Source organism: Panthera leo, chromosome D3 (genome assembly GCF_018350215.1).
Source record: "Panthera leo isolate Ple1 chromosome D3, P.leo_Ple1_pat1.1, whole genome shotgun sequence".
In the NCBI taxonomy this organism is placed as follows: domain Eukaryota; kingdom Metazoa; phylum Chordata; class Mammalia; order Carnivora; family Felidae; genus Panthera; species Panthera leo.
The window spans coordinates 53,810,518-53,834,828 of record NC_056690.1 but is presented as its reverse complement, the minus strand read 5'-3'; the positions used below and the strand labels follow the sequence as shown (position 1 = coordinate 53,834,828).

The following is a 24,311-nucleotide window of genomic DNA, read 5'->3' as shown; positions in this document are numbered from 1 at the left end:
GTGAAGAAACTGGCAGAGCCGGCAGAGAAGTCTTCTTTCTCTTCTATAATAGCACCCTGCCCCCAGACTGAATTCCAGTCCAGTGTAGTTTGCAACGCCAATGTCATCCTGTTTGTCAGGAGGGGAGCCAGTGTGAGGTGCTGTGGTGTGGCCCAGGGTATCAGGGTAACTCACATCCTTCATTCGTTCCTCCCTGTTGTAGGTGACAGGATACTCACTTTCTCAATCAGCATTTTAATCTTACACAGAGAAAGTAAAGTGAGTCAGAGCACTTGACCTTTGTACTTTGGACTGTTTTGATTTGGACCTCAGAGGAGTTCCCAGCTCCTCTTTTTTTTCTGCTCACATCCAGGAAAACATTGCAAATTTGTTGTTATGCCTTACTGAAGGTACTCAGGAAAAATCAGTCTGATTTATCAGTCTGGGTGCAATCAGGGGAGGGAAATCACAGTAACTTGAACAGAGAAAGTTTAATATAAAAACCTTTTTAACTCTAATAGGGGATTGGTATAAGTACAGAGGACTGTAAAGAATATAGGCTTGAATGCTTGTTTTAGCAGCACATGTACTAAAATTGGAACCATACAGAGAGAAGATTCGCATGGCCCTTGCACAAGGATGACACACAAATTCATGAAGCATTCCATATGAAACATCAAAACGTTGAAACGGAGTACCCAGAGAAGGGCCCCACCCCTCTCCACAGCTGGGGAAGACCCAGCTGGGGTTCACTGGATGGCAGAGAAGTCTCTGTGGCATCATGCTGGTAGAAGCATGCGGGGTGCAAGGGAAAGCTGTTTACAGAGACGTGTCCCCTGGAGGCATTCTGTCACAAATCATCCAGGGGGTGTGGAGGCAGATGCTGTCTGCTGGGTGCTGCTGGCCACTGTGCACTGCAGAAGCTGGGGTTGGCTCTGTGCACTATGGGAAGCAAGGATCTACCAGAATGGGGAACAAAACGCCTTTCCTCCTGCAGCTTCTCTCTAGTGCCCTCTGTTGGAAAAAAGTATTATCGTGCCTGCTGGCAAAGGAAAAATATTTAAGGGCCCAGATCTGTTTTCACACAGCAAGCAAAAATAATAAATTTGGAACTTAGAATTAATAGACTGATAACTGGAATACTGACCCACTAATGATTTGCTACTAAGTTTTCTAAGGCTTTACCCTTCATGGCCATATGCTTTAGGCCCGATAAACTTAAGCATATAGTGTAAGCAATTGCTTTGTATCTACCTACAAAATCTTAAGTTTCTCACCCTACAGTGCAGCAATATTTACTACCCCAACCCTCAAGCTAGCCACAGCTCAGCTAGTTCTGCATTTTCTCTGATGATCTGAAACAGTAATCCCACTTCTGGTATTGATGTCTATATCACTTAGGACTCTAAGGTTGTACATTACCAATTTGAACTAGGTAATGGGGGAGATGCATTTTTAAATTTTTTTTAAGTGTTTATTTATTTTTGAGAGAGAGAGAGAGAGAGAACATGAGCGGGAGAGGGGCAGAGAGAGAGGGAGACACAGAATCCGAAGCAGGCTGCAGGCTCTAAGCTGTCAGCACAGAGCACAATGTGGCCACGGACCCTGAGATCATGACCTGAGCCGAAGTCAGACACTTAACCGACTGAGCCACCCAGCACCCGTGGGAGAAATGCATTTTAAGAATGCAGAAATATTGGGGCAGCTGAGTGACTCAGTCGGCTAAGCATCCGACTTTGGCTCAGGTCACGATCTCACGGTGTGAGTTCGAGCCCTATGTCGGGCTCTGTGCTGACAGCTCAAAGCGTGGAGCCTGCTTCAGATTCTTCTCCTCTCTCTCTCTGCTCCTCCCCAGCTCGCTTGCTCTCTCCCTCTCAAAAATAAATAAACATTAAAAAATAATTAAAAAAAAGAATGCAGAAATATTGCATGGAATCCCTATTGGTCAAGTTTCTTTGCCCTGCAAGTAATAGAAAACCAAGTATTAAAATGGCTTAAGCTGGGGCACGTGAGTGGCTCAGTCAGTGAAGCATCTGACTCTTGGTTTCAGCTCAGGTCATGACCTCATGGCTTATAAGTTCGAGCCCTGAGTTGGGCTCCACACTGACAGCATGGAGCCTGCTTGGGATTCTCTCCCTCTCTCTCTGTCCCTCCTCTGTTCTCTCTGTCTCTCTAAATAAATAAATAAATAAAATTTTCTTTTAATGGCTTAAGCAATAAATAGAATTCTCTAGTTCACTTGATTCCATGGTAAAGCTGAGATGATGCATATTTGAAAGCAGAGGCACAAAAGATACCTCATGATTTAGTTTTTTCACTTTCTCTTGGCTCTGCTTTCCTTGGATTCCTTTCGGTCTCAGGCAGATTCTTCCCTCATAGTGGTCCCCAAATGCTAAATTATTTGAGCTGAAGATACTCAGTGTGAGAAATAACAATAACAACAGCACCACAACAAAAACAAAAACTGTCTTCTTAAGAATTCCATCAAAAGTCTTATAATTAAGTGATACTAATGCAGATTGGTGGCTCAAAACAATAAATATCTAAGAGAATGTACAACCATTACTAATAGGGGAAAACAAGCAAGCAAATCTTCTTCTAAAAGCTTTCTAAAGCTTCTTAAAGCCTTAAACTTTATCCCAAGTCTGGAGAGAGACCAGTGGGTGGAAAAAATAGCAACAGGGAGGAGAGTTGTTCAGTCTCTATATTTAAATACTTTATTTTTGAAATCTCAAGAACGTTACCAGTGAGATGATACCTCTTTCCTAAATTTCACTGACAATTATAATTTCCCAAACTGGCATAGAATTATATTTACACCATGGTATTTGGTTTACCCACATACCAATTTTGTTTGTTTGTTTGTTTGTTTGTTGTGATAAAAAATATATAAAATTTACCATTTTAACCATTTTTTTAAGATTTTATTTTTAAGTAATCTCTACACCCAACATGGGGCTCAAACTCATAACCCCAGGATCAAGAGTTGCATACTCCACCAACTGAGCCAGCCAGGGGCCCCTCATTTTAACCATCTTTAAGTGCATAGTCTAGTGTTAACTATATGCGCCTTGTTATGTAACAAGTGAACTTTTTCATCTTTTGAAACTGAAGTTCTATATTTGTTGACCAACAACTCCCCTTTTCCCCTTCCCTCTTGCCCTGACTGCCACCATTCTATTTTCTGTTCCTAAGAGTTTGACTACATTATTGAAAACTTTTTATTAGAAAGTTATTATTTCTCTTTAAGATAGTTTTCCAACCAGTGTGCCTTAAGACTGAATGAATATTTGGAGAACACATTTTTGAAATACTGTCAAAGGACAGTATGATTTTACTTACAGAATTTTGACCTTCTTCCATACATTGTTTAAGAATGTGTCAAAGGAACAAGGTTAAATACACTTAGAGGTATAGTAAAATATATATATTATATGTCAAAACATATAATAGTCTTTTAAACATTTTCTTCATTTTATCTGATTACCTGGGCTAGGCAATTTTATTTGGTTGCCTAAGTGAACTCTAGCAAATTACTACACTGTGTAATGTGGAGCAAATCAAAATCAGCAACTGTAATATATAATGTACAATGGTCTCTCAGAATTAGCACCATACCTCCAATCGTACTGAATGAAGGCGAAATAATACTGCTTCTCCTATAAGAGCTATACCAGTGGCCTGAATTGCTGCTTTAGAATCCTGTCTATGAGAGAATCTGTATAGTAGATTGGCTCACTTGACCGGCAGTTGTACATCTAGAGAAAAGAGATGCATCTAGGTCAAAGGCTTTACTCATTAAAGGAATATCTTGCCTATACTCCTCAAACTAGAATTTATTTACCAATTTTTCCCCAGATATTTATTGAGTGCCTAAAGATGCGTGGCATTGTGCTAAGTTCTAGGGAAAAAATATTGAGCAAATTCAGAGATAATGCTGCTCTCTTTATTATAATTTCGCTCCCCATATATACTTTACTAGTAAGAAAAAAATATGCTAAGGAGCTAACATGAGTATTCTAATCAATTTATCAGCTATTCATTTTTCCATCCAACAAACATGTTACAATAAACTATCTTCCCCCCGAAATTCATGTACTGAAACCCTAACCTCCCATGTGATAGTATTTGGAGATAGGGCCTGGGGGAGGTAATTAGGGTCAGATGAGATCATGAAGGTGCCCTCATGATGGAATTAATGCCCTTACAAGAGAGAGTTTTCTTATGTTGTCTCTGTCATGTGAGGACACAGCAAGAAGGTGGCCATCTGAAAGCCAGAGAGCTCTCACTAGAAACCAAACCCTGATAGACCTTGATGTTGGACTTTTCAGCCTACGGAACTATGACAAAGTAAATTTCTGTTGTGTAACCCACCCAGTATGTGGTATTTTATTACGACAGCCCTAGCAGACTAAGACACATGTATTGAGTTTATAGTAAGCCTCTGTGAAGGTAAAGATAAATGCCATGCCTGGCCCTCAAGGAAATTCCAGTCTCATGAGTATTGGGTATATAAACAAAGAAATATGATAAATGTAGCAATGGAGGTGTGGCCGAGGGATAGTGATCATATAAAGGATGGTGCTGTTGACTCTACTTTGGATGGCTGACAAAAGTCTTTTCAGAGAAATCGTGAAACTTATTTTAGGCTAAGGAAGTATCCAAAATTGCAGAGGCATGAAACAATATGATTTATTGGGGGTAGGAGGACTAGAGCAACAATAAAATATTTCCTAAGAATTTGGAAATAGTGAGTAGGATTGCCCTCTGGGAGTTAAATTAAAACTAACCATAAATGCCAGAGTTTAAATGTGATAATTTAGAGATAAAATTATTTCCAGGCTGACCTGACAGTAAACTGAAAAATGTATTAACGTATTTAATGACAGTGTCAACCAAAAGGCCACATTTTACAAAGTATTGGACTTGGGATGTCTGGCTGGCTCAGTTGGTAGAGCCTGCAACTCTTGACATCTGGGTCATGAGTTTGAGCCCCATACTGGGCATAGAGATTACTTTAAAAAAAAATAGGGGTTCCTGTGTGGCTTAGTTGGTCAAGCATCTGACTTCAGCTCAGGTCGTGATCTCGCAGTTCATGAGTTCGAGCCCTGCGTCGGGCTCTGTGCTGACAGCTCAGAGCCTGGAGCCTGCTTTGGATTCTGTGTCTCCCCCTCTCTCTGCCCTCCCCTGCTCACGCTCTGTCTCTCTCTGTCTCAAATATAAATAAACATTTAAAAAAACAACAACAAAGAAAAAGAGGTCTTTAAAAAAATAAAAAAATATTGGACTCTAATTTATGTCCTCCCTTTTTTTGTTAATATGAATGGCAGTGCAATAAATATAATCCTGCACATAGGTTCCATTTTGGATTAGAGTGCCAGGAAATATTTCCAGAAGTAGAATATTGTGTCCAGAGGTAAAATGCCACCACCAAATTGCTTTGGAATGTGTAAATTATACCATTAATGCTTCTACAAAGTGCCAGTTCCACCACATCTTTGTGTGAAGAACTATTAATTGAGAAATTTTGCTGATAGACTGATTGAAAAAAATATCTATTGAGAGATCACACTATGCCAGACATTGTGTTAAGAGAGAAAAATGGTTATCATTATAATTTTTTTTGTTTAATCCTTGATAAATAGTAATAGTTTCATGTTTTATATATATGTGCTTTACGATGTTTCTTCATTGTTAACTATATTTTTGCATTCATTGCATATTTATTGTTATGGCTGAATGTTATCTCCCAAAATTCATGTTGAAGTCCTAACCCCCAATGTGATGGCATTTGGAGTTACTACTTTGAGAAGTAACTAGGTTTAGATGAGTTCATAAGGGTGGACCCCTCCCCATGATATGATTAATTCTTTTATAGAAAGAGGAAGAGAACAGAGTTTGCTGTGCCTGTGCTATGTGAAGGTGGCTATCTACAGGGCAGGAATAGGGGTCTCCCCAAGAACTGAATCTGCTGACACCTTGATCTTGAACTTCCCAGCCTCCAGAACTGTAAGAAATAAATGTCTGTTGTGTAAGTCACCCGGTCTATGGTATTTTGTTATAACAGCCTGAGCTAAGACACCTATTGAGGTATTCTTACTAATTCTAAGATCATGACCTGAGCTTACTAATTCCAGGGACCCCTGGGTGGCTTAGTCAGTTAAGCGTCCAACTCTTGATTTCAGCTCAGGCCATGACCTCACAATTCATGAGTTCGAGCCCTGCATCCGGCTCTGCACAGACATCATGAAGCCTGCTTGGGACTTTCTGTCTTTCCCTCTCTGCCTCTCCCCCGTGTTCTCTCACTCAAAATAAGTAAATAATTTTTTCTAATGTTTATTTATTTTTGAGAGAGAGCGCGCGAGAAACAGAGAGAGAGGGAGACACAGAATCCAAAGCAGGTTCCAGGGTCTGAGCTGTCAGTACAGAGCCCAATACAGGGCTTGAATTCACGAATTGTGAGTTCATGACTTGAGCCGAAGTCAGACGCTTCACCAGCTGAGCCACCCAGGCGCGCCATCAAAATAAATAAATTAGTTTAAAAAAATTAAAAAATAAAATGCACATTAAGATGTTGGGTAGGGGAGCTTGGATGGATGGCTCAGTCAGTTAAGCATCCGACTCTTGATTTTGGCTCAGGACATGATCTCACAGATTATAAGACTGAGACCCATGTCAGGGGGAGCCTGCTTGAGATTTTCTCTCTCTCTGCCCCTCCCGCTCAAAATAAATAAATAAACATTAAAAAAAAATTTAAAGATGTTGGGTAGTTTAGTGATGCCTGCATTCAAGGGATTTATATTCTAAAGAGGACACTGAATAAAAATGAAAATAAACACGTAAGGTAATTTCAAATTCTAATAACAGTTAAGAAGAAACTATAGTAGGCAAATGACAAAACGGGGAAGAGTTTTTGGCTAGAATTATGAGGAAATATCTGGTGAGAAATGACATTTGAGCTGAGAGTTTGAATGATTCAGAGGCAGACACACCAAACTCCAGAGAAAGAGCCTTCAAACAACAGGAATAGAAAGTACCTTGGCACAGGGACCACCTTAACCTTGGTGTGTTTAGTGAACCTAGAGACCAGTGTGGTTGGGGTGTCAGGATCAAGGGGAAGAAGAGTGTAGTGAAGTGAAATTGGAGAGGTAGGTAGGGGCCAGATCATGAAAGTCTTTTGAGGAGAATGGGAAGGCATTTGGGTTTTATTCTAGTAATAAGGGGAAGCCTTGGGAACAGTTTAAGCAGAGGACAGGGAAAGGACATAATCAGACTTCTGCTTTTGGAGATCCTTCTCACTGCTGTATGGATAACGGACCATAATGTCGTAAGTGGAGACAGGAAGTCCTGTCTACTGCAGGAATCCAGGCACACGATGAAGATGATTTCGACTAAAATTGTAATCGATGGTGAGAAATGGATGGATTTAAATACATTTTGATAAGTTGCTGATGAATTCATCAGAATTTCAGACATTCTAATTCTGTACACCTGGGAAGGGCCCAGAAAAATGCAGTAACAGGAAACACAAGTGGCTCTGATGAAGTATACTGAGAAAATATATTTGTAAGGAACTGAGAACACACCTGACATTTCTTTTAATGAAAAGGAAAAAGTGATCTAAAAAATGAAATTATTGTTTTATGTTTGAGAAACTATAAGATCTTTCATTTGGTAAATTAATCCCAAACTTTGAGTAAAATTAAGCAAAAATTACCATAGCAAAATGAGTATCAGTTCATGTTTCTAAAAAGCTGGTCTCGTTTTAACTTTTTGCCTCTCTTTTCCATATGTATTTTTTTTTTAAGTAAACTCTACCCCCAAGGTGGGTCTCAAACTCATGACCCTGAGATCAAGAGTGGCATAGTCTACTGACTGAACCAACAAGGTGCCCCTCCACATGTTGTTGTTTTTGGTTTTATTAATTTATTTTGAAAGAGTGAGAGAGGGAGAACAAAGGAAGGGCAGAGAGAGAGGGATGGAGAGAAAATCCGAAGCAGGCTCTGCACTGTCAGCACAGAGCCTGATGTGGGACATGAACCTCTGAGATCATGACCTGAGCTGAAATGGAGAGTCAGAGGCTTCACCAGCTGAGCCACCCAGTGCCCCTTTCCACAAGTATTTTTAATACCTTTTCCCTGGGGACCTCCCGATGTCTGCCTCCCGGCTTGTGCTTCCATGGTTAGCATTCCAATATCCAGTTCTCTCCTACCTAAGGCAATTGCATTTCCCCAATGCCTTGATATCACATATGGCCATGACTTGCTTTGGCAAATGCAATGTGAGTGAAAATGACCTGTGTAATCAACTCTTTAGCCCACTGTGATGAGGGATGACTGGGGAAGCCCATGGTAATACACAAATGCCATGAGACCAAAACAGTCTGGGATTCTGAGACTGGAGAACAGCTGTCAAGAGAATGGGCAGGATCCACAGTTGACTGAGTGAGCCTGGGGTCTGGGGTTGTTTGTAATTGCAGCATGACCTACTCTACCTTGATCAATCTCTTCCTGGGGGAGTTCCTGGGGGTTCACCTTCATTGGACTCTCACACGGCTGCTCTGTGGCAATGATTAGCCTTAATCAAGACCCATCTGTGGCCTTCTCTGGAACCTCCAAGATTAAAATACCAGATGATTTTCCAGTAATAAGCTAGAAACTTAAATATATCTTAGCCTCAAAGATCTCAGACATAGGTGTCCCTCTGCCATATATTGTCATCTTCAGTAATGATAATCTAGATGATTAAGGTAAGTCTTCTCAACCCATTCTGGACTGCTTCTATCTTTTAGGATGCACTCAGTAAACAGTCATCAGAGGTCACGTCAATAGCACCTGTGTTCTGTCCTGTACCTCTTGTGGAAAACCCAAAAAGCTTTCGTCTGTTTGAATATATTCACATCTGAAGTACACATGATTGTTACCCAAAACATAGTATGTATTTAGCAAGGAGTAGGATTTATAGAGTTCATTTACATCTTACCTTTTAAATTTCAATGAGGCCCTTTGGAAACAGAACCAGTAATAACTCCATGATGCTCAGCATTACCTTGGCCTAAATCTGGGTTTCTAAACCTCAGCACTATGACCTTTTGGACAGGGTAATTCTTTGCTGTGGAGAGTTGACCTATACATTGTAGACGTTGAACAGCATCCCTGGCCTCTCTCTATGTAGCCACATCCCTGGCCAACAGCACACCCGAGCTATGACAACCAAAAATGTCCCTAGGCATTGCCAAATGTCTCCCGGGAGGCAAAATGACCTAACTACTGGCCTAAAGGAAGGTATATGTTTGCGATAGATATTCCTGAACAATGACAATTTAAAAAGCTAATCAAGTTTGTGTAAAAATTTATCAATATCCGTATTTAAGAACAGACACAGTAGGGGAGCCTGGGTGGCTCAGTCAGTTGACTGCCTTGATGTTGGCTCAGGTCACGATCTCGCAGTTCGTGAGATTGAGCCCCACATCGAGCCCTGCGTCAGCCTCCTCGTTGCAGGTACTGAGCCTTCTGGGATTCTCTCTCTCTGCCCCTTCCCTGCTCTCTCTCTCTATCTCAAAATAAATAAGCATTAAAAAAAAAGCAGACACAGTAGATATTTTAATGAAAGCAATGGTCCTGCCATTCTTTATTTCTAACAATAATACATATTTACAGAAGGAAAAGAATTGTACATTTTAAATTCTGGTCACTATACAGATTTGTTGTTGTAGTTGAGTAATAAAGGAACGAATTTCTCAGTGACTTTTTAAAATCCCTAAATCAATGTTTAAAGGTACAAATGATATGATAAACATTGAATAACTGGAGTACACTCACTTCGAAATGAAAGACACCTAACACCAGGTAAAGAAACAAAGCAGATCTCTCTTAGGAGATCTGATCTGAAACTCTCTTTATCCTAGATTCACAATCCAATTTTTCAAGCTACAATTTAGAAACTTGGGTTAAAAAGCCCACAAAGGAAAATCTCCGTAGGTTTGTGTTGGGTTAGAAGAATTTGATCTTTAAACAGTAACACGTGAACCAGTTTTTCCTTTATAAGGCCTTGAAAAAATTGCATCTTGAAGCACTATAGAGAAAGTAAAATATTTTGTTAATAGTCAACAGCTTCAAATACTGGTTCTCATCCCACCCACCCCCCCCCAACCCCCTGGTTTGATTGAGAAATAACGGACATACATCACTGTATACTTATGTTTAAGATGTACAGTATGACAGTTTGATTTACGGTTTTCATTTTTTTGAAACAATGAATTGTCAATTCCTTTTTATAAAAGGTTAAAGGCACAGTGAAACAATGAGTATTTGCACTTCACCATGTTAGACCTCAAGATAATTAATTCAGAAGGCAAAATAATTCAGGCGGCCAGCACCTCGTTTGTCCTGTAGGTGGCAAAATTATCCTAAGAGGAATCCAGGGACAGGATGCAGAATTGCTGTGCTGAAGTTAATAGTGGTAAAGGATTTAAAGCTTGCCTTAAAATATGGTTTTCAACGTTTTGAAGTTTTTTTGTTTTACAGATTTAAAGATGCCCTTTGTGTTGCTCTGAATAAAGCTTTATTTTTCTGGATAATCAGTACTAATGCTCAGAAATAAATTATTACTATTATTATTATTATTATTTTTAGGGACTAGGTTTTCAGTCTGGTTATCTTTGAAAAATGCCTCTTTTTTTTTTTAATGTTTATTTTTGAGAGACAGAGAGAGAGACAGAGCACAAGTGGGGAAGGAGCAGAGAGAGAGGGAGACACAGAATCTGAAGTGAGCTCTAGCCTCTGAGCTGTGAGCACAGAGCTCGATGCGGGGCTCGAACTCACGAACTGCGAGATCATGACCTGAGCCAAAGTTGGCGCTTAACCAACTGAGCCACCCAGGCGCCCCAATGCCTCTCTTTTTGTACTTGTCGTCTAGCAGGTTTTGCTTTATTGGATGGTCCATCCAAATTGCAGGACAAGAGCTTGTGAAACTAAAAATCTCTTCCTACTTGTTTGCAGCTGTAAAAAGCAAGCTTGAAGCCAGTATCTAAAAGAGAGGAAATAAGGCCCTCTAGATTTCATCCGGTTTTATGTTTTTCTAATTACCTCACAGAGGATGGCAGAATAGTAAGCAAGACTTTAAAGAAGGAATGGATAATTATAAAACATTTGGGGCAGCGTGATTATGACTACATTTATGTGTAAGAAACAAAGTTTATAATGATTACAATTTAAAAGCTAAGTATAGCCAAATATTTTATCCTCAGTTGTTATCACTAGTCTTCATAGCTTCCTTTTCTTCCTTTCAATACAGAAACATCATTCTATGTCCTGGATTCATCATTAAAGATCCAGATATGAAAAAACAGTGTCATCAGGTAACCACCAGTGACAAGCACTATATATATAGTTATTTGAAGAAGTAAGACTAAATGGGGGATAGAAGGGAGACAGTACAGTATGTTATACCAATATGTTCTGGAAATGCTGACATAGTATGACTTTTAAAAATAGAGAATGGGTAGAGCAAATGAAAAAATTTTAATTGTTTCAGTTACCATATTGGTGATGGTGGTTTTAGCGTTGTTATTCTGAGGCTGCTGCATGTGTAAGGTAAATAAAGGAAGTGAATAATTGTGGGATAGTCTAACTCTATCATGCCCTGTGTCCTTGAAAACCAAGATTCTCGGTGTAGAAAATGGAGATATAGTAGTAACAGGAAGGATTAAGTAAAATCCCTGTAGTACTCAACTTGACTTGGAAGTTTTACAATAAACTCAGAAAGTGTCTTATCTTGTGAAAAAAAATAGGTATTTCCTAGCTCTCTCCTAGAAACCATGGCTAAGCTACTAGCAATGAGCATGCATAGAGTCCTGATTATGATTTTGAAATGCCATTTCTCACTGAAAGTAACCAAGCTTTTTAGAGAGATGGCTGATTCCAGGTCTGGGGCAAATAACACACAGGTTGAGCCTGGATCTTCTGAGATAGCAAGGAAACTATTAAAGATGGCTAGTGTAGTGTCAAAACGACTCAGCACCAACTTGGGGTGGCTCCCAATAGCCAGATATGGGACAATTTGAACTTCAATAAGGTAATATTTAAAATGGGTTGAGGCCTATCAAACATGTTTGAATCCATGAGTTCATAACACTGAAAAAAAAAAAAAAGAAAAAGTGATCTCTGGAAGAAATAGGAAACAAGTTTATTATCTTGAAAATTAGTAAATAAAGGGAAAATACAAACATTTACTTTCCCTTTCCTATACAAATCTGACCGTTGGTCAACCAAATAGTAGATGTGGGGAAACATCTCTTTATAAAAATGTTCCAACTAATAAATGAAAGAGAAATGATAGGGTTAGAATATCCTCCAACTCACAATAAATCAATGGATCAAGGCATTGAGTATCAATTTCAGCTGACATCACGAAAAGAGAGAACCAGACATTGTGTGCCCTCTGATGAAAGAACACACCATGACCTATAATCTTGCCAAAAAGGATTGAACCTGAGTCTATTATATTTGGATCCATGTGTCAATATTCAGAGGAAAGAGGAACATGCTGAATTGCACCATGAGTATGCAAACAGTAAAATACAGGCTGTGGATAACTCTATCCAGACCAAGTTCTTAACTAATAATACATTTTAAGGAAAAGAAAAAACCTACAGATTAAAAATACACACTTAGGTATTGATAGCACTGTAGTGGTTACTCCTGTGGAAGACAGCTAATAACTGTGAGTGGATACACAGAGGACATCCAGAGTGGCTGGCAGAGTTCTAAAACTGTTTCCTACATTTTCTGTTTGGTTTTCAGTATTTATATTTTATTTTATTTTTTCTAAAAGATAAAAGTAAAAAAAAAAAATCAAAGCCCTTAGGATTTTCCACTAAAAATTATGAATATGAACACTTCTATAAATATCAGCTAAAGGTCCTTAAGAAATTACCTATATTATAGAAATATTTCTAAATAATAAGCTACAAATATTTGAAAAATATAATACTAAATTCTTATTGTGCATAGTTATAAAAAGTCAAAGGATTAAGTATACATTGTTAACACAACATTTACTTTGTTTACAGTATTATGTTTTATAATTTGGTTAAGCGGACTTTGTTGACTTCCAAGATTTTCCTTTCCTACTTTGATACAAGGCTACCCATATTATTCTATTAGAGATTAGATAAGCACTAGAGCAGATTTCAGGTTTCCTTGAATGTCCATACTTGGTTTCATTCTCCATATTTTTACATAGAACAAATATAAGTTATCTTGCCCAACTATGATGATAGTTATTAATCTATAGCATTACACATAGTATCATCCAATTTGCAAGTAAAGATCGTTCACCCACATATCCTGCCTCATGTTCTCTTCTATACCTTGGTGGCTGATGGAGACTATTTTTTGTTAAGTGTCTAAGAAAGTCAAGAATGTAAAACAGATTTAAGCCATCCCAATGAAAGCAGTTTTAAAATGCAATATAACAATAAACATAGACAAACATATAACTGTGTTGTACATTTTTGCCCATCGAACATTGACAATTTCCCTCCAATTGTTCGAGCAGCATCTTAACACATGGTGCAATTGAATGGTCTCCTCTCCTTTCCTTTGAATAAAATTATGTGGTGTTTGAGTGATTCACATATTCCAGAAGTGACCGGTCTAAAACCCTTCGGATAAGAGCTTCCTCAATTATATTAAAATCCTACAATAAAGAAAAATAATTAGAAACACAGAATCAGAGATGATAGTTTTCAGCAACTGGAGGATAAAGGTCAAGGCAATGCCTCATTTTGCAGGAAAGTAGAGCTCTGAATTTAGTGACCTGTCCCACGTTTCCACAGAAACTCTCATAAACTTATCCCAGAACTTTTGCTTTGGGGCTAGTACATTTTTCTAGTTCTTCTTAATGCATAACAATTTACTTGTTATTGTCATAATAGAATAGCCTTGATTTGGAGTTTACACTAGTAATCTTTAGTCAACATTATAAATCATGGTCAGGGTGCTATGTTCCAAGTAAACTTCTAATATGGAGTAAAGTCAAGACATTCCCCTAGAATTAACCAATCCCAGGACTTCTACTGAATATCTATCTCTGAAAAATATATTGAACACAAAACTCTTTCTCCTTGCCTCCCGATGGTCAAAATGGCTTTCGAACCTTTAAGTTAGCACGTGCTGTAAATAAAACAAAAACTATTAAGAGCCCTATCCTGTGCAATTCATCTCCTCTTCTATAATAATAATAATAATAATAATAATAATAATAATAATAAGGTAAAGTCTCTATTGGAAATCTATTCTAAAACATAAAAGCATAAATGCAAATCAACAAAATCCAAAGGAAAGCCACAAGGCCTAGGTGAGAACAAGATTTGGACCAATCCTGGTTTTTTCTTAGGCAATTTATTAACTTTTGAGCTTCAGATGTTTCATAGCTAGTGACGACAGTAACACAATACTCACTTCATAGAAGCTGCTGTAAGGAATAAAATGAGATAATATGCTTAAAGTGCTTAGTATAGTACTTGGTAGCTTGGGAAACCAAAAAGTCAAAACAAACAATACTGCTTGTACCTTATTTCCACATCCAAGAATATGGTTTTGAGTGGGTTGAAAGTACTCTCATCAAAGTCGCTTCCTCCTGACCAGCCCTGAATCATACTTTGAAAAATATCGAGAAGAATGGAGTGACTATGAATAGCCAGAACAGATATGAAATCAAACTAGTTTTTAAAACACCTAACAGAACTAAGGGAAAGAGGAAGCCCTATGTGTTGTAAAACACGAGAACATATAGACCGGAACCAGCCTCTGTTGAGGCCCTGTGAGCTTCAGCAGCCAGAAAAGACATTATTTGAGTGCTGGAGCTGAGAACATGAAGCCTCTGTTGTGTAGCCTGTTCAATTCTTCAAGTGGTCCTAGTACCCCCATTTATCCTCTCCCCATCTCCAACTTGCCTAACGCCCTTGCCCAAACTGTGCATATCACTTTACATGCACTATCAAATTTAAGCCTCTCAAGAGCTTATGGGACAAAGTGGTTTTACTCTCCTCACTTATCAAGTGAACAGACAGGCTCAGTGGTTAAATACCTTGCCCAAGGTCACAGAGCTGTGACCGAGTGGTTACTTAAACCCAGGTCAGAACCCAAGCTCCTTGTGTTGTAACCATAGTGGGCAGATCAGAAAGCAGGGAGAAAATTTTCAAGTGACAATCTTCAACAATTATTGAATTCTATCTTGAAATTGCATTTAAAAAATTGCATAAAAAGAAAGCAGTAAAAAAAAATCATGTGAAAATTGTATGCAAAGTTAAATTTAGTTCTTAATATTTCATGTATTTAGATAGAGGGAACAATAAAATATACTATTTCAGAACATGGCTATGAGGGATTTCCTCCCATAATAGGCAATACTCCCTTTGCTGAAAGGGACTCAGAGGATAACACATTACCCTCACATGGCAACACATGGAGCAAAGTAGAACAAAGGCTACATTAACTTCTGGCTTGTTGTTCTCATTCCTGATCATGGGAAATACAGTCATAAGTTAGAACTATTCATACTACATCTAACTTTTCTTCCATCCTAAAAAAAAAAAAAAAAAATTCTTGGGTGGGGGAGAGGGAATTGGATGAAGGTGGTTGAAAGGTACAAGCTTCCACTTATAAGATAAATAAATACTGGGGACGTAATGCGCAACATGAAGGCTATAGTTACCACCAATGTATGGTGTATTTGGAAGCTAAAAGTTCTCATCACAAAGAAAAATTTTTTATTTTGCATCTATATGAGATGATGGATGTTAAGTAAAATTATTGGTGGTAATCATTTCACAATACATAAACAAGTCATTATACTGTATACCTTAAACTTACACAGTGCTGTAAGTCAATTACTAATAATACTGAAAGAAAAAAATTCTTTTTAAATTTTTTAAATTTTTAAATTTTTATTTTTTTGAGAGTATGCATGAGCGCATGTGAGCAGGGAGGGGCAAAGGAAGAGTGAGAGTGACAATGTTAACAGGCCCCACACCCACCACAGACCCCGATACGGGACTTGATCCCACGACCATGAGATCATGACCTGAGACAAAATCAAGAGTCAGATGCTCAACTGACTGAGCCACCCAGGTGCCCCCCGAAAAATTCTTAATACAATGAGACTGGCCATGAGTTGGTAGTTACTGATGGGTAGTTATTGATGACCTGTGGGAGTTCATGGTGCTGTTTTGGCTACCTTTGTACATGTTTATAATTTTTCCTAATAAAAATTTTTCAGTTTTGTAAAAGTTCAATAAACATGACTTTTGTGTTTTATGGAATTTAAATAAAACATGACCTGTGTGTCTCACTACACTGATAACACCATATCTGTTATTAGCCATTCAATGTATTATCAACTGCATGCAGAATAAACTCTGAGCCATTTCATTACTCATGTGATTTAATTTCATCTCAGGTACCTACGTTTTCAACTTCATAAATATTAAAACTAGACACACAGAGGGACTAGAGTAAAAATTAAAATAATTTGAAAGTGAACTTTAGTACCTTATACAAGGAGCAATTATCTCAATCACAGAGAAAATAATTTTGTCTAAGGCAGATAACTCATATTAATAGTCAAGTTTATAAAACACTATATTTTATAATTTCCTACTTAATGCTATTACTTAACTTCAGGTCTATACACATTTTTTCCACCATAATTTTATTTGCTTGAATTTAAAAAGGTAAGGTTAACACACACCACATAGAAACAATGTAAAAGTAAGAAAATATACTTACTATGAAATCATCATAAAACAAAGTGTGATTGACTTGCAAATGTCTTATTAAACTGCCACTGAAGCTGCCTGGATTTTCATTAGGTAGTAATCGGCAGAGTGGACAGAACTGGAAATGAAGAAAACCAACAGTTCAAGAAAGAATTAAAAATAATCATTAGTGTCAGAATTTTTACAAAATTAAAAAAAAACTATTCAGCAAAGTGAATTTTAACTTTATGAATCTATTGGCCATTCCTCACCATAATATTTTATTTTTTATCTATCTATCATCTATCTATCTATCTATCTATCTATCTATCTATTTTTTGAGAGACAGTGAGCATGTGCATGTGCACGCAAGCAGGGGAGAGGCAAAGGGAGAGAGAGAGAGAGAGAGAATTTTAAGCAGGCTTCACTCCCAGTGCAGAGCCTGCCACAGGGCTCGATTCCACGATCATGAGTTCATTACCTAAGCTGAAATCATGGGTCGGACGCTTAACCCACTTAACCAACCGACTGAGCCTACCCAGGCGCCCCCTCAGCATAATATTTTAAAACTGCATAAATATTAATAATACCAAGCAAAATTGCATTTATTTCTTCATAGGCACTTCTGTACGTATTTATCAACTTATTATTTAAACAATACTGCAGTTAGCAGATCAATTAATTGCTTCGCTCTTGAAATATGTAAGATTTTTTTGGTATGCAGATATTTTGTTATTACAAATGGTGTAATCTATAGTGTTCACCTTTTGGGAATTATTCTCATAGAACAACATAGAACAATTGTCATAGAACAATGGAGATTAGCAAGTCAACAACTATGAACATTTGTAGTTCCTAATATCTATTGCCCTAAAGTTTTTTATTTCCACCAGCAATATAGATTACAGCCCACTAGCATCAATTAGTATTTACACATATTTTCCTAACTTAATAGCAGTAATGGCTTTAAAAAATAACCTTCTTCATTTTCAAACATTTATAAACTCATGAGAAATTCCAAAGATAATGCCAGAGGTCCTATGACCCCATCACCTAGCTTCCCCAATGGCAACATCTTTTTTTTTTTTAATGTTTGTTTATTTTTGAGAGCGACAGAGTGCGAGTGGGGGACGGGCAGAGGGGGGGGGGGGACACAGAATCCCAAGCAGGCTCCAGGCTCTGAGCTGTCAGCACAGAGGCCAATGCAGGGCTCAAACTCCTAAGTGGTGAGATCATGACCTGAGCCAAAGTTGGACACTTAACTGACTGAGCCACCCAGATACCCCCAAATCTTTTTTTTTTTAATGCTTACTTATTTTTGAGAGAGAGCAAGCACGAGCAGGGTGGGGGCAGAGAGAGGGAGAGACAGAGGATCCGAAGCAGGCTCCATGCCAACAGCAGAGAGCCTGATGTGGGGCTCAAACCCACAAGCCATCAGATCATGACCTAAGCCAAAGTCGGTCACTTAACTGCTTAACTGATTTAGCCACCAAGCGCCCCGTCCCAATGGCAACATCTTACGTAACTGTAGTACATTATCAAAACCAGTAAATTGGCAATTAACAACAAACCTTACTTAGAGTCCACCAATTTTTGCATGAACTCAGTTTTTTCGGTGTGCCTGTGTAGTTGTATGAAATTTTATCACATGTATAGATTTATATAACCACAAACACAATCAAGATACAGAACTGCCATGTCATTACAAAGGAACTTCCTTGGGCTTCCTCTTTACTTTGTCTTTTCTCCCGAAACCCTGATATCCACTGATCTGTTCTCTACGTCTAGAACTTCATCATTTTGAGAATGTTATATAAATAGGATTAATCTTTTGAGATTGGCTTTTTTCACTGAGCATAATGGCCCTGAGATTCACCCAGGTTGCTGAATGCATCAAAAGTTCCTTCTTTTTTATGGCCGAGTAGATCTCCATGATGTGGATGTGCCAATTTATCCATTTACTTTCTGAAGGACATTTGTTGTTTTCAGTTCTTGGCTGTTATAAATGAAGCTTCAGTGAATACTGGTATACAGATGCTTGCATAAACATGTTTTCATTTCTCTAGAATAAGTTTCCAGGAGTGTGATAGCTGGGTCATATGGTGAGGTTTACGGTTAACTTTGTAAAACACTGCCAAACTATTTTCCAGAGTGCTTGTACCATTCTACATTCCTACTAGCAATGTTGAATTATCACCAGCATTTGGTACTGTCTATATTTTTAAAATTTAATTGTATTGTGTTGTAGTTTATTTATTTTGAGGGAGAAAGCACGAGTGGAGGAGGGGAAGAGAGAGGGAGAGACAGAATCCCAAGCAGGCTCCTCATTGCCAGCGCAGAGCCTAGTACAAGGCTTGAACTCACAAACGGTGAGATTATGACCTGAGCCGAAGTCGGATGCTTAACCTTACCCCGTGTGTGTGTGTGTGTGTGTGTGTGTGTGTGTGTGTGTGTGTGTATTTTTTTAAATTTTAATCATTTTGATAGGTGTGCAGTGGTATTTCATCATGATTTTAATTTGTATATCCCTAATGGCTAATTTAAATGACTTTCTTTAACAGACACTACTTTATTATGTTTTAACTTAGGTTTCTTTTTAAAAATTCCATTTCCTCATGCATTCATTTTAAAATATGAGATGCAGTGGTGCCTGGGTGGCTCATTTGTTTAAGCATCCAACTCTTGATTTTGGCTCAAGTCATGATCTTGCTGTTCATGAGTTTGAGCCCTGAGTTGGGCTCTGCATTGATGGTGTGGAGTCTGCTTGGAATTTTCTCTCTCTCTCCCTCTCTCTCTGCCCTTCTCCTGCTCTCACTCTCTAAATAAATAAATAAATAAATAAATAAATAAATAACTTAAAAAAATATGAGATGCAGAATCATTACTGAATGCAAGGTATGTGTTAGGCATTAAATTAGGTACTATTCTTATTTGATCCTCACAACCTAATTTTTTTTTTATTTTTTTCTATGTTTATTTATATTTTTGAGGGAGAGAGAGACAGATTGTGAGCGGGGCAGGGACAGAAAGAGAGAGAGACACAAAACTGAAGCAGTCTCCAGTCTCTGAGCCATCAGCACAGAGCTGTCAGCACAGAGCCTGGTGTGGGGCTCGAGCTCGTGAACCTCGAGATCATGACCTGAGTCCAACTGACTGAGCCACCCAGGCACCCCGATTAATTTATTATCCTATTCCCTTCAGGAACCCAATTTCAGAAAGGAAAAAAATTAACTTAAATTTATACCACTTGAAGTATCAGAATGGGAATCTAGGCCTCCTAATAGGCAATTCGACATTCTTTTCATATAACAGTGTTTAATTTATCTGCTTGGATGATAACATTTTTCTTTACATTTCAATGAGGGCTTTATGCAATTTTTTCTTACTGTTTTATGGAGGTCTTGGTTTCAGTATGCTCAATATCTAAACATATACTTCTGAATTTTGCGCTACTCCGTTAATATTTGTCTTATTTTTATTTATTTATTTATTTTTAATGTTTATTTCTGAGAGCGAGAGACAGTGTGAGTGGGAGAAGGGCAGAGAGAGACAGAGACAGAATCTCAAGCAGGCTCCAGGTTCTGAGCTGTCAGCACAGAGTCCCGTACGGAGCTCGAACTCACAGAGTGGGAGATCATGACTTGAGCCAAAGTCGGATGCTTAACCAACTGAGCGACCCAGGCGCCCCAATATTTGCCTTATTTTTAATAAAATTACATCGTTTAAGTTACTATTGCTTTATAATCATTTCCGATTTTCTAATCACAAAATGCTATCCCAAGATAGCACTTAATCTACCCTGAGACCCCTATGTAGTAATGAGAACACAGCTGAGACCAAGAAATATTTTAAGGAAAAGCAACATTAATTTTTTGTGGTGTGAAGGAAGGGAGACTAGTTATAGAAGTATGTTCACTCAATACTCTTTCTTGTGCCTCTACTATGTGCTAAGCACCTGGAATACGGGAACCAGTAAAGATAGGGTTGTGTTGCATGGCCTGTGAAATCAGAGAGCCTTGGGTTCAAATCCCTGCAGATTCTTGCTCGTTATGTGACCTTTAGCACATGAGTTTCCCTCTTCTGTGAAGTGGAGATCCTACCACCTACCTTGTAGAGCAGTTATGACGTTTAGAGATAATGTCCTTAATGTGCCAGGTACACACTAGGCACTCAGTAAACACCATATATTTACTACTATTTGATCCTTGTTCTTGAAGAGTTGGAGCTCCATGATGGAAGCAACTACATGTGTCCTGTTCACTCCTGCATTCCCAGTACCTGGAAAATTGTTTCCCATTTCATCTCTACCTCTCACTGACTTAACCTTGGCAAGTAACTAATCTTATCCTGCAAAATGAGAACTATCTCTGCTTTGCAGGGCTGTTTGTGTATTTAAAACACATCATTTAACATTCTGAAGCTCAGTCATTATATGAGCTCAGTCCTTGGCACAAATATTAAATGGCTGCTATTGTTATCATTGAAGCAAATACTTTTACTACTGCATAGCAAGTGCTATACCTGAGACGTTACACTATATGTTCAAATGTTATACTCAAAACAACAGTTCAAGACCTAAAAAGGGAATCATTAATTTTGCCCAGGAAATCAGCAAAAGCTTCAGCCAAGCTGCTGGTAACTGAAATGAGTCTGGAAGAACGAGCCAGCAATGCCACAGTGAGGAACATCAACAGGCAGAAAAATCAATGTGGGAAACGGCAGGAGATCTAAAAGGACAGGCCTGCTTAGGCAATGGGAAAAGCTGTAGGAGGCTGAAGACAGGGCATGTGGCAGGAAGTAGTAGGACATGAGCCTGGAAGGATACACTGGGACCAGTTCTGCTCAATAGATGGTTCATTTGAGCACCTATTCTGGTTTCTGGAGGCCCCATGTCAAGAGTCAGAGGTACAGAGATGCTAACCCCTGGCCCAATGATTAAGGAGCTTTGAGATCTAGCGAAGGAGAAAGATACAGAAAGCCTGGAACTTTAAGTAGCTTTTGTTTTTCGTCTGATTTTAATAGGAACTAGTGGAGATGAGACTTCAGTCTTCTGCTGTACATCTACCAGAAGGACATTATAAAACAGGCCAACAGCTATAGTACTCTAAAGATTTTTTGTGTGTCTTACATTGAAGGATCTGACCTGAAGGAGGAGAGGGTAAGAATAGGAAGGGGAAAGAAATGGTACGAGAGTTACTAATCATTACCAAGTACCTAAGTGTTCACCTATACTCTCCCTACCACTGCCAATGGCTAATATCAGCTCATCCTTTATTATTTGCCTCTACTCAGTGCTCCTGGGCCACGCTACTCAGATTAGGAATCAACCATTGTGCAGTGTGCATTCAACAGATGTTGGCCTCATCCCAGTATGGACTTTATCTGATGGTGAACGGCACAGGTGAAAAACAGCCTCCAGATTAGAAGCTACAACCAACTTCAATCCTTCGGAACATCTATTACAATGGACACCCAGATCTGTGGTTTAGGTTAACTTTTCCACAGCAACCATCTGATGCCAAGCGCCATTTGGGGAAGAAATTTAAAATTCCTGAGTCAAAAAAAAAAAAAAAAAAAAAAAAAAAAGAGAAAAGAGACATGCACCGAAAATAATTACAGACAAATATGTAACCAAAATTAAGGTACCAGACTGCACATCTAATTTAGTAAGAGTTTGAAAGCAAATTTAATACAGATTTTTCTTCCTTCCAAAACATATTCTCCCACTACCCAGTCAAGTCACAGATATTCTAAATATCCACAGAAATAAACCTCTGTGGGCAGGTGGCTCAGGCTCTAGTCACCACAATTTATGTTCCAAACCAATAAAAGTCCTGTCCCTTCCCTTAAGGAATGAATCTCAGGAGCAAGGCAGAAATTAAGAGACTATTGCATCCTTTGAATGAAATGATGTTTTCTTTAATATCTTATTTTTCGTAATCACTATATCCTTCTATGTGCTAGGTTGTCTTCCAACAGCTGGCCAAGCAGTGTTGAACCAAGAGGTTCCATGACTTCGTGAACCGAATAACTTACAGGGAAAGACAGACATGAAATGAATACACAATTACAAATTGTGATGAATAAGAAAAAAAGAGGAGAGAAAAGCAAGAGCTACAAGTAATTTGGGGGTCAAGGAGGGCTTCCCTGAGGAAGTGAGATTTAAGAGGAGTTCTAAAGGATAAATAAGAGCCAACCACTGAAAGAAAAAGAATAGCCAGAAAGTGTGGCTCTTGTTGAAACATCTTCCCTTTAGAGGACAAAATACCAAATTTCTCTCAAAAGCGGTCTCACAATTCAATCTGAAGCAAGCTGTTTATGTCATTGGCCTCCTTTGAGTTTAATATTCCAGAAATTTTTTTAAATAAAACATTGCAGATGGGGCACCTGGTGGCTCAGTCATGTAAGCATCTGACTTCGGCTCAGGTCATGATCTCACAGCTTGTGAGTTCGAGCCCCACGTCGGGCTCTGTGCTGACAGCTCAGAGCCTGGAGCCTGCTTCGGATTCTGTGTCTCCCTCTCTCTCTGCCCCTACCCTGCTTGTGCTGTCTCTCGTAAATGAATAAATGTTAAAAAAAATTTTAATAAAACATTGCAGAATATTACTACTGTGTGGCAAAAAGGAGCTGTTGGTTGTTGTTGTTGTTTCTAAGTTTATTTATTTTGAGAGACAGAGAACAAGTGTGGGAGGGGCAGAGAGGGAGAGAGCAAAAATCCCAAGCAGACTCCATGCTGTCAGTGCAGGGCCCAACCCGAGCTGAAACTAAGAGTCAGACGCTTGCCTGACGGAGCCATCCGGGCACCCCAAGGAGCTGTTGGTTCTTAAAGCTGCATGTGAGAAAATTCAAAATTCCCTGATGTTCTTAACCCACTACCCCAGTCTTACGAAAAGAAAGAAAAGATTAGTTGCTTGGGGTTCGATCTCTGAATTATCTAATTTTATCTAGAAGGCAGAATCATTTGCTCAAATCTCTAACTGCCATGAAACTTCTTATGCCAGATAGGTCAGATGATGTCACTGATCTTATCTACAAGCAAACCCAGCAACCCTGCCCCTGAAAGCAATGATTCCTTGCTAACTTCCAAACCAGTCCAGAATCAGCCTTGGACATAGGACTTCTCCGAGAGGTGTTTCCCCGACTGGGGATCCCTAAGCATGTGAACCTCAACTATGCCACAGTACCTGCTTCCAGCCTTTTCATAATCAAAGCATATCTCCTGAATTCTAGTGGCTCTAGATCCTTCAGAGTGACACCTGTCTTGATTTCCTATTCAAGCATGGAACATTAACATAGGAAGCTGAAGGTCTTCTGTGCTAGAAGCCACCTAGACGGCCCTCGTGTTATTACTGAACCATGCATGGATTTTGTGAACAATCTGCTCCTGCCTCAAGGCCACAATTGCATCCTGGTCTTGTGAAATTCATTACTTCACACCCCTTCCAGCTTGGGTTCCCCAACAGTGAGGGTACACGGCTTCCTTGAAATCTCCACTGGCCTTGGTTTTATGTAGTTGCAAAAGCGGTAGTAGCCCACCATTATCACCTGACTCACTTACTACCACCCGGTG

At 38.8% G+C, this 24,311-nt stretch overlaps 1 protein-coding gene and 1 non-coding gene across 5 annotated transcripts in view; one reads left to right on the top strand and one right to left on the bottom strand.

Moving 5' to 3' along the window:
- RNF125 (ring finger protein 125) overlaps positions 1–24,311 on the bottom strand; it is a 51,978-nt gene that overhangs the window by 2,722 nt on the left and 24,945 nt on the right. Inside the window, exons 5-7 of one of the 4 annotated variants that reach the window (XR_006195543.1) lie at positions 16,773–16,880; positions 14,556–14,642; positions 13,598–13,680 (exon numbers count right to left, since the gene is read on the bottom strand). Coding sequence is in view for 3 of the 4 variants with exons in the window: in XM_042911501.1 (XP_042767435.1) it covers positions 13,594–13,680; positions 16,773–16,880 (195 nt within the window). In the remaining variant the exon portion in view is untranslated. Of the gene's footprint in view, positions 1–11,053; positions 14,643–16,772; positions 16,881–24,311 lie in introns of those variants that run through there. The other 3 variants (XM_042911502.1, XM_042911501.1, XM_042911503.1) reach the window with 3 other exon arrangements.
- On the top strand, positions 545–653 carry LOC122204344. The gene has a single exon (XR_006195629.1). It is a non-coding gene; the product is annotated as a U6 spliceosomal RNA (small nuclear RNA).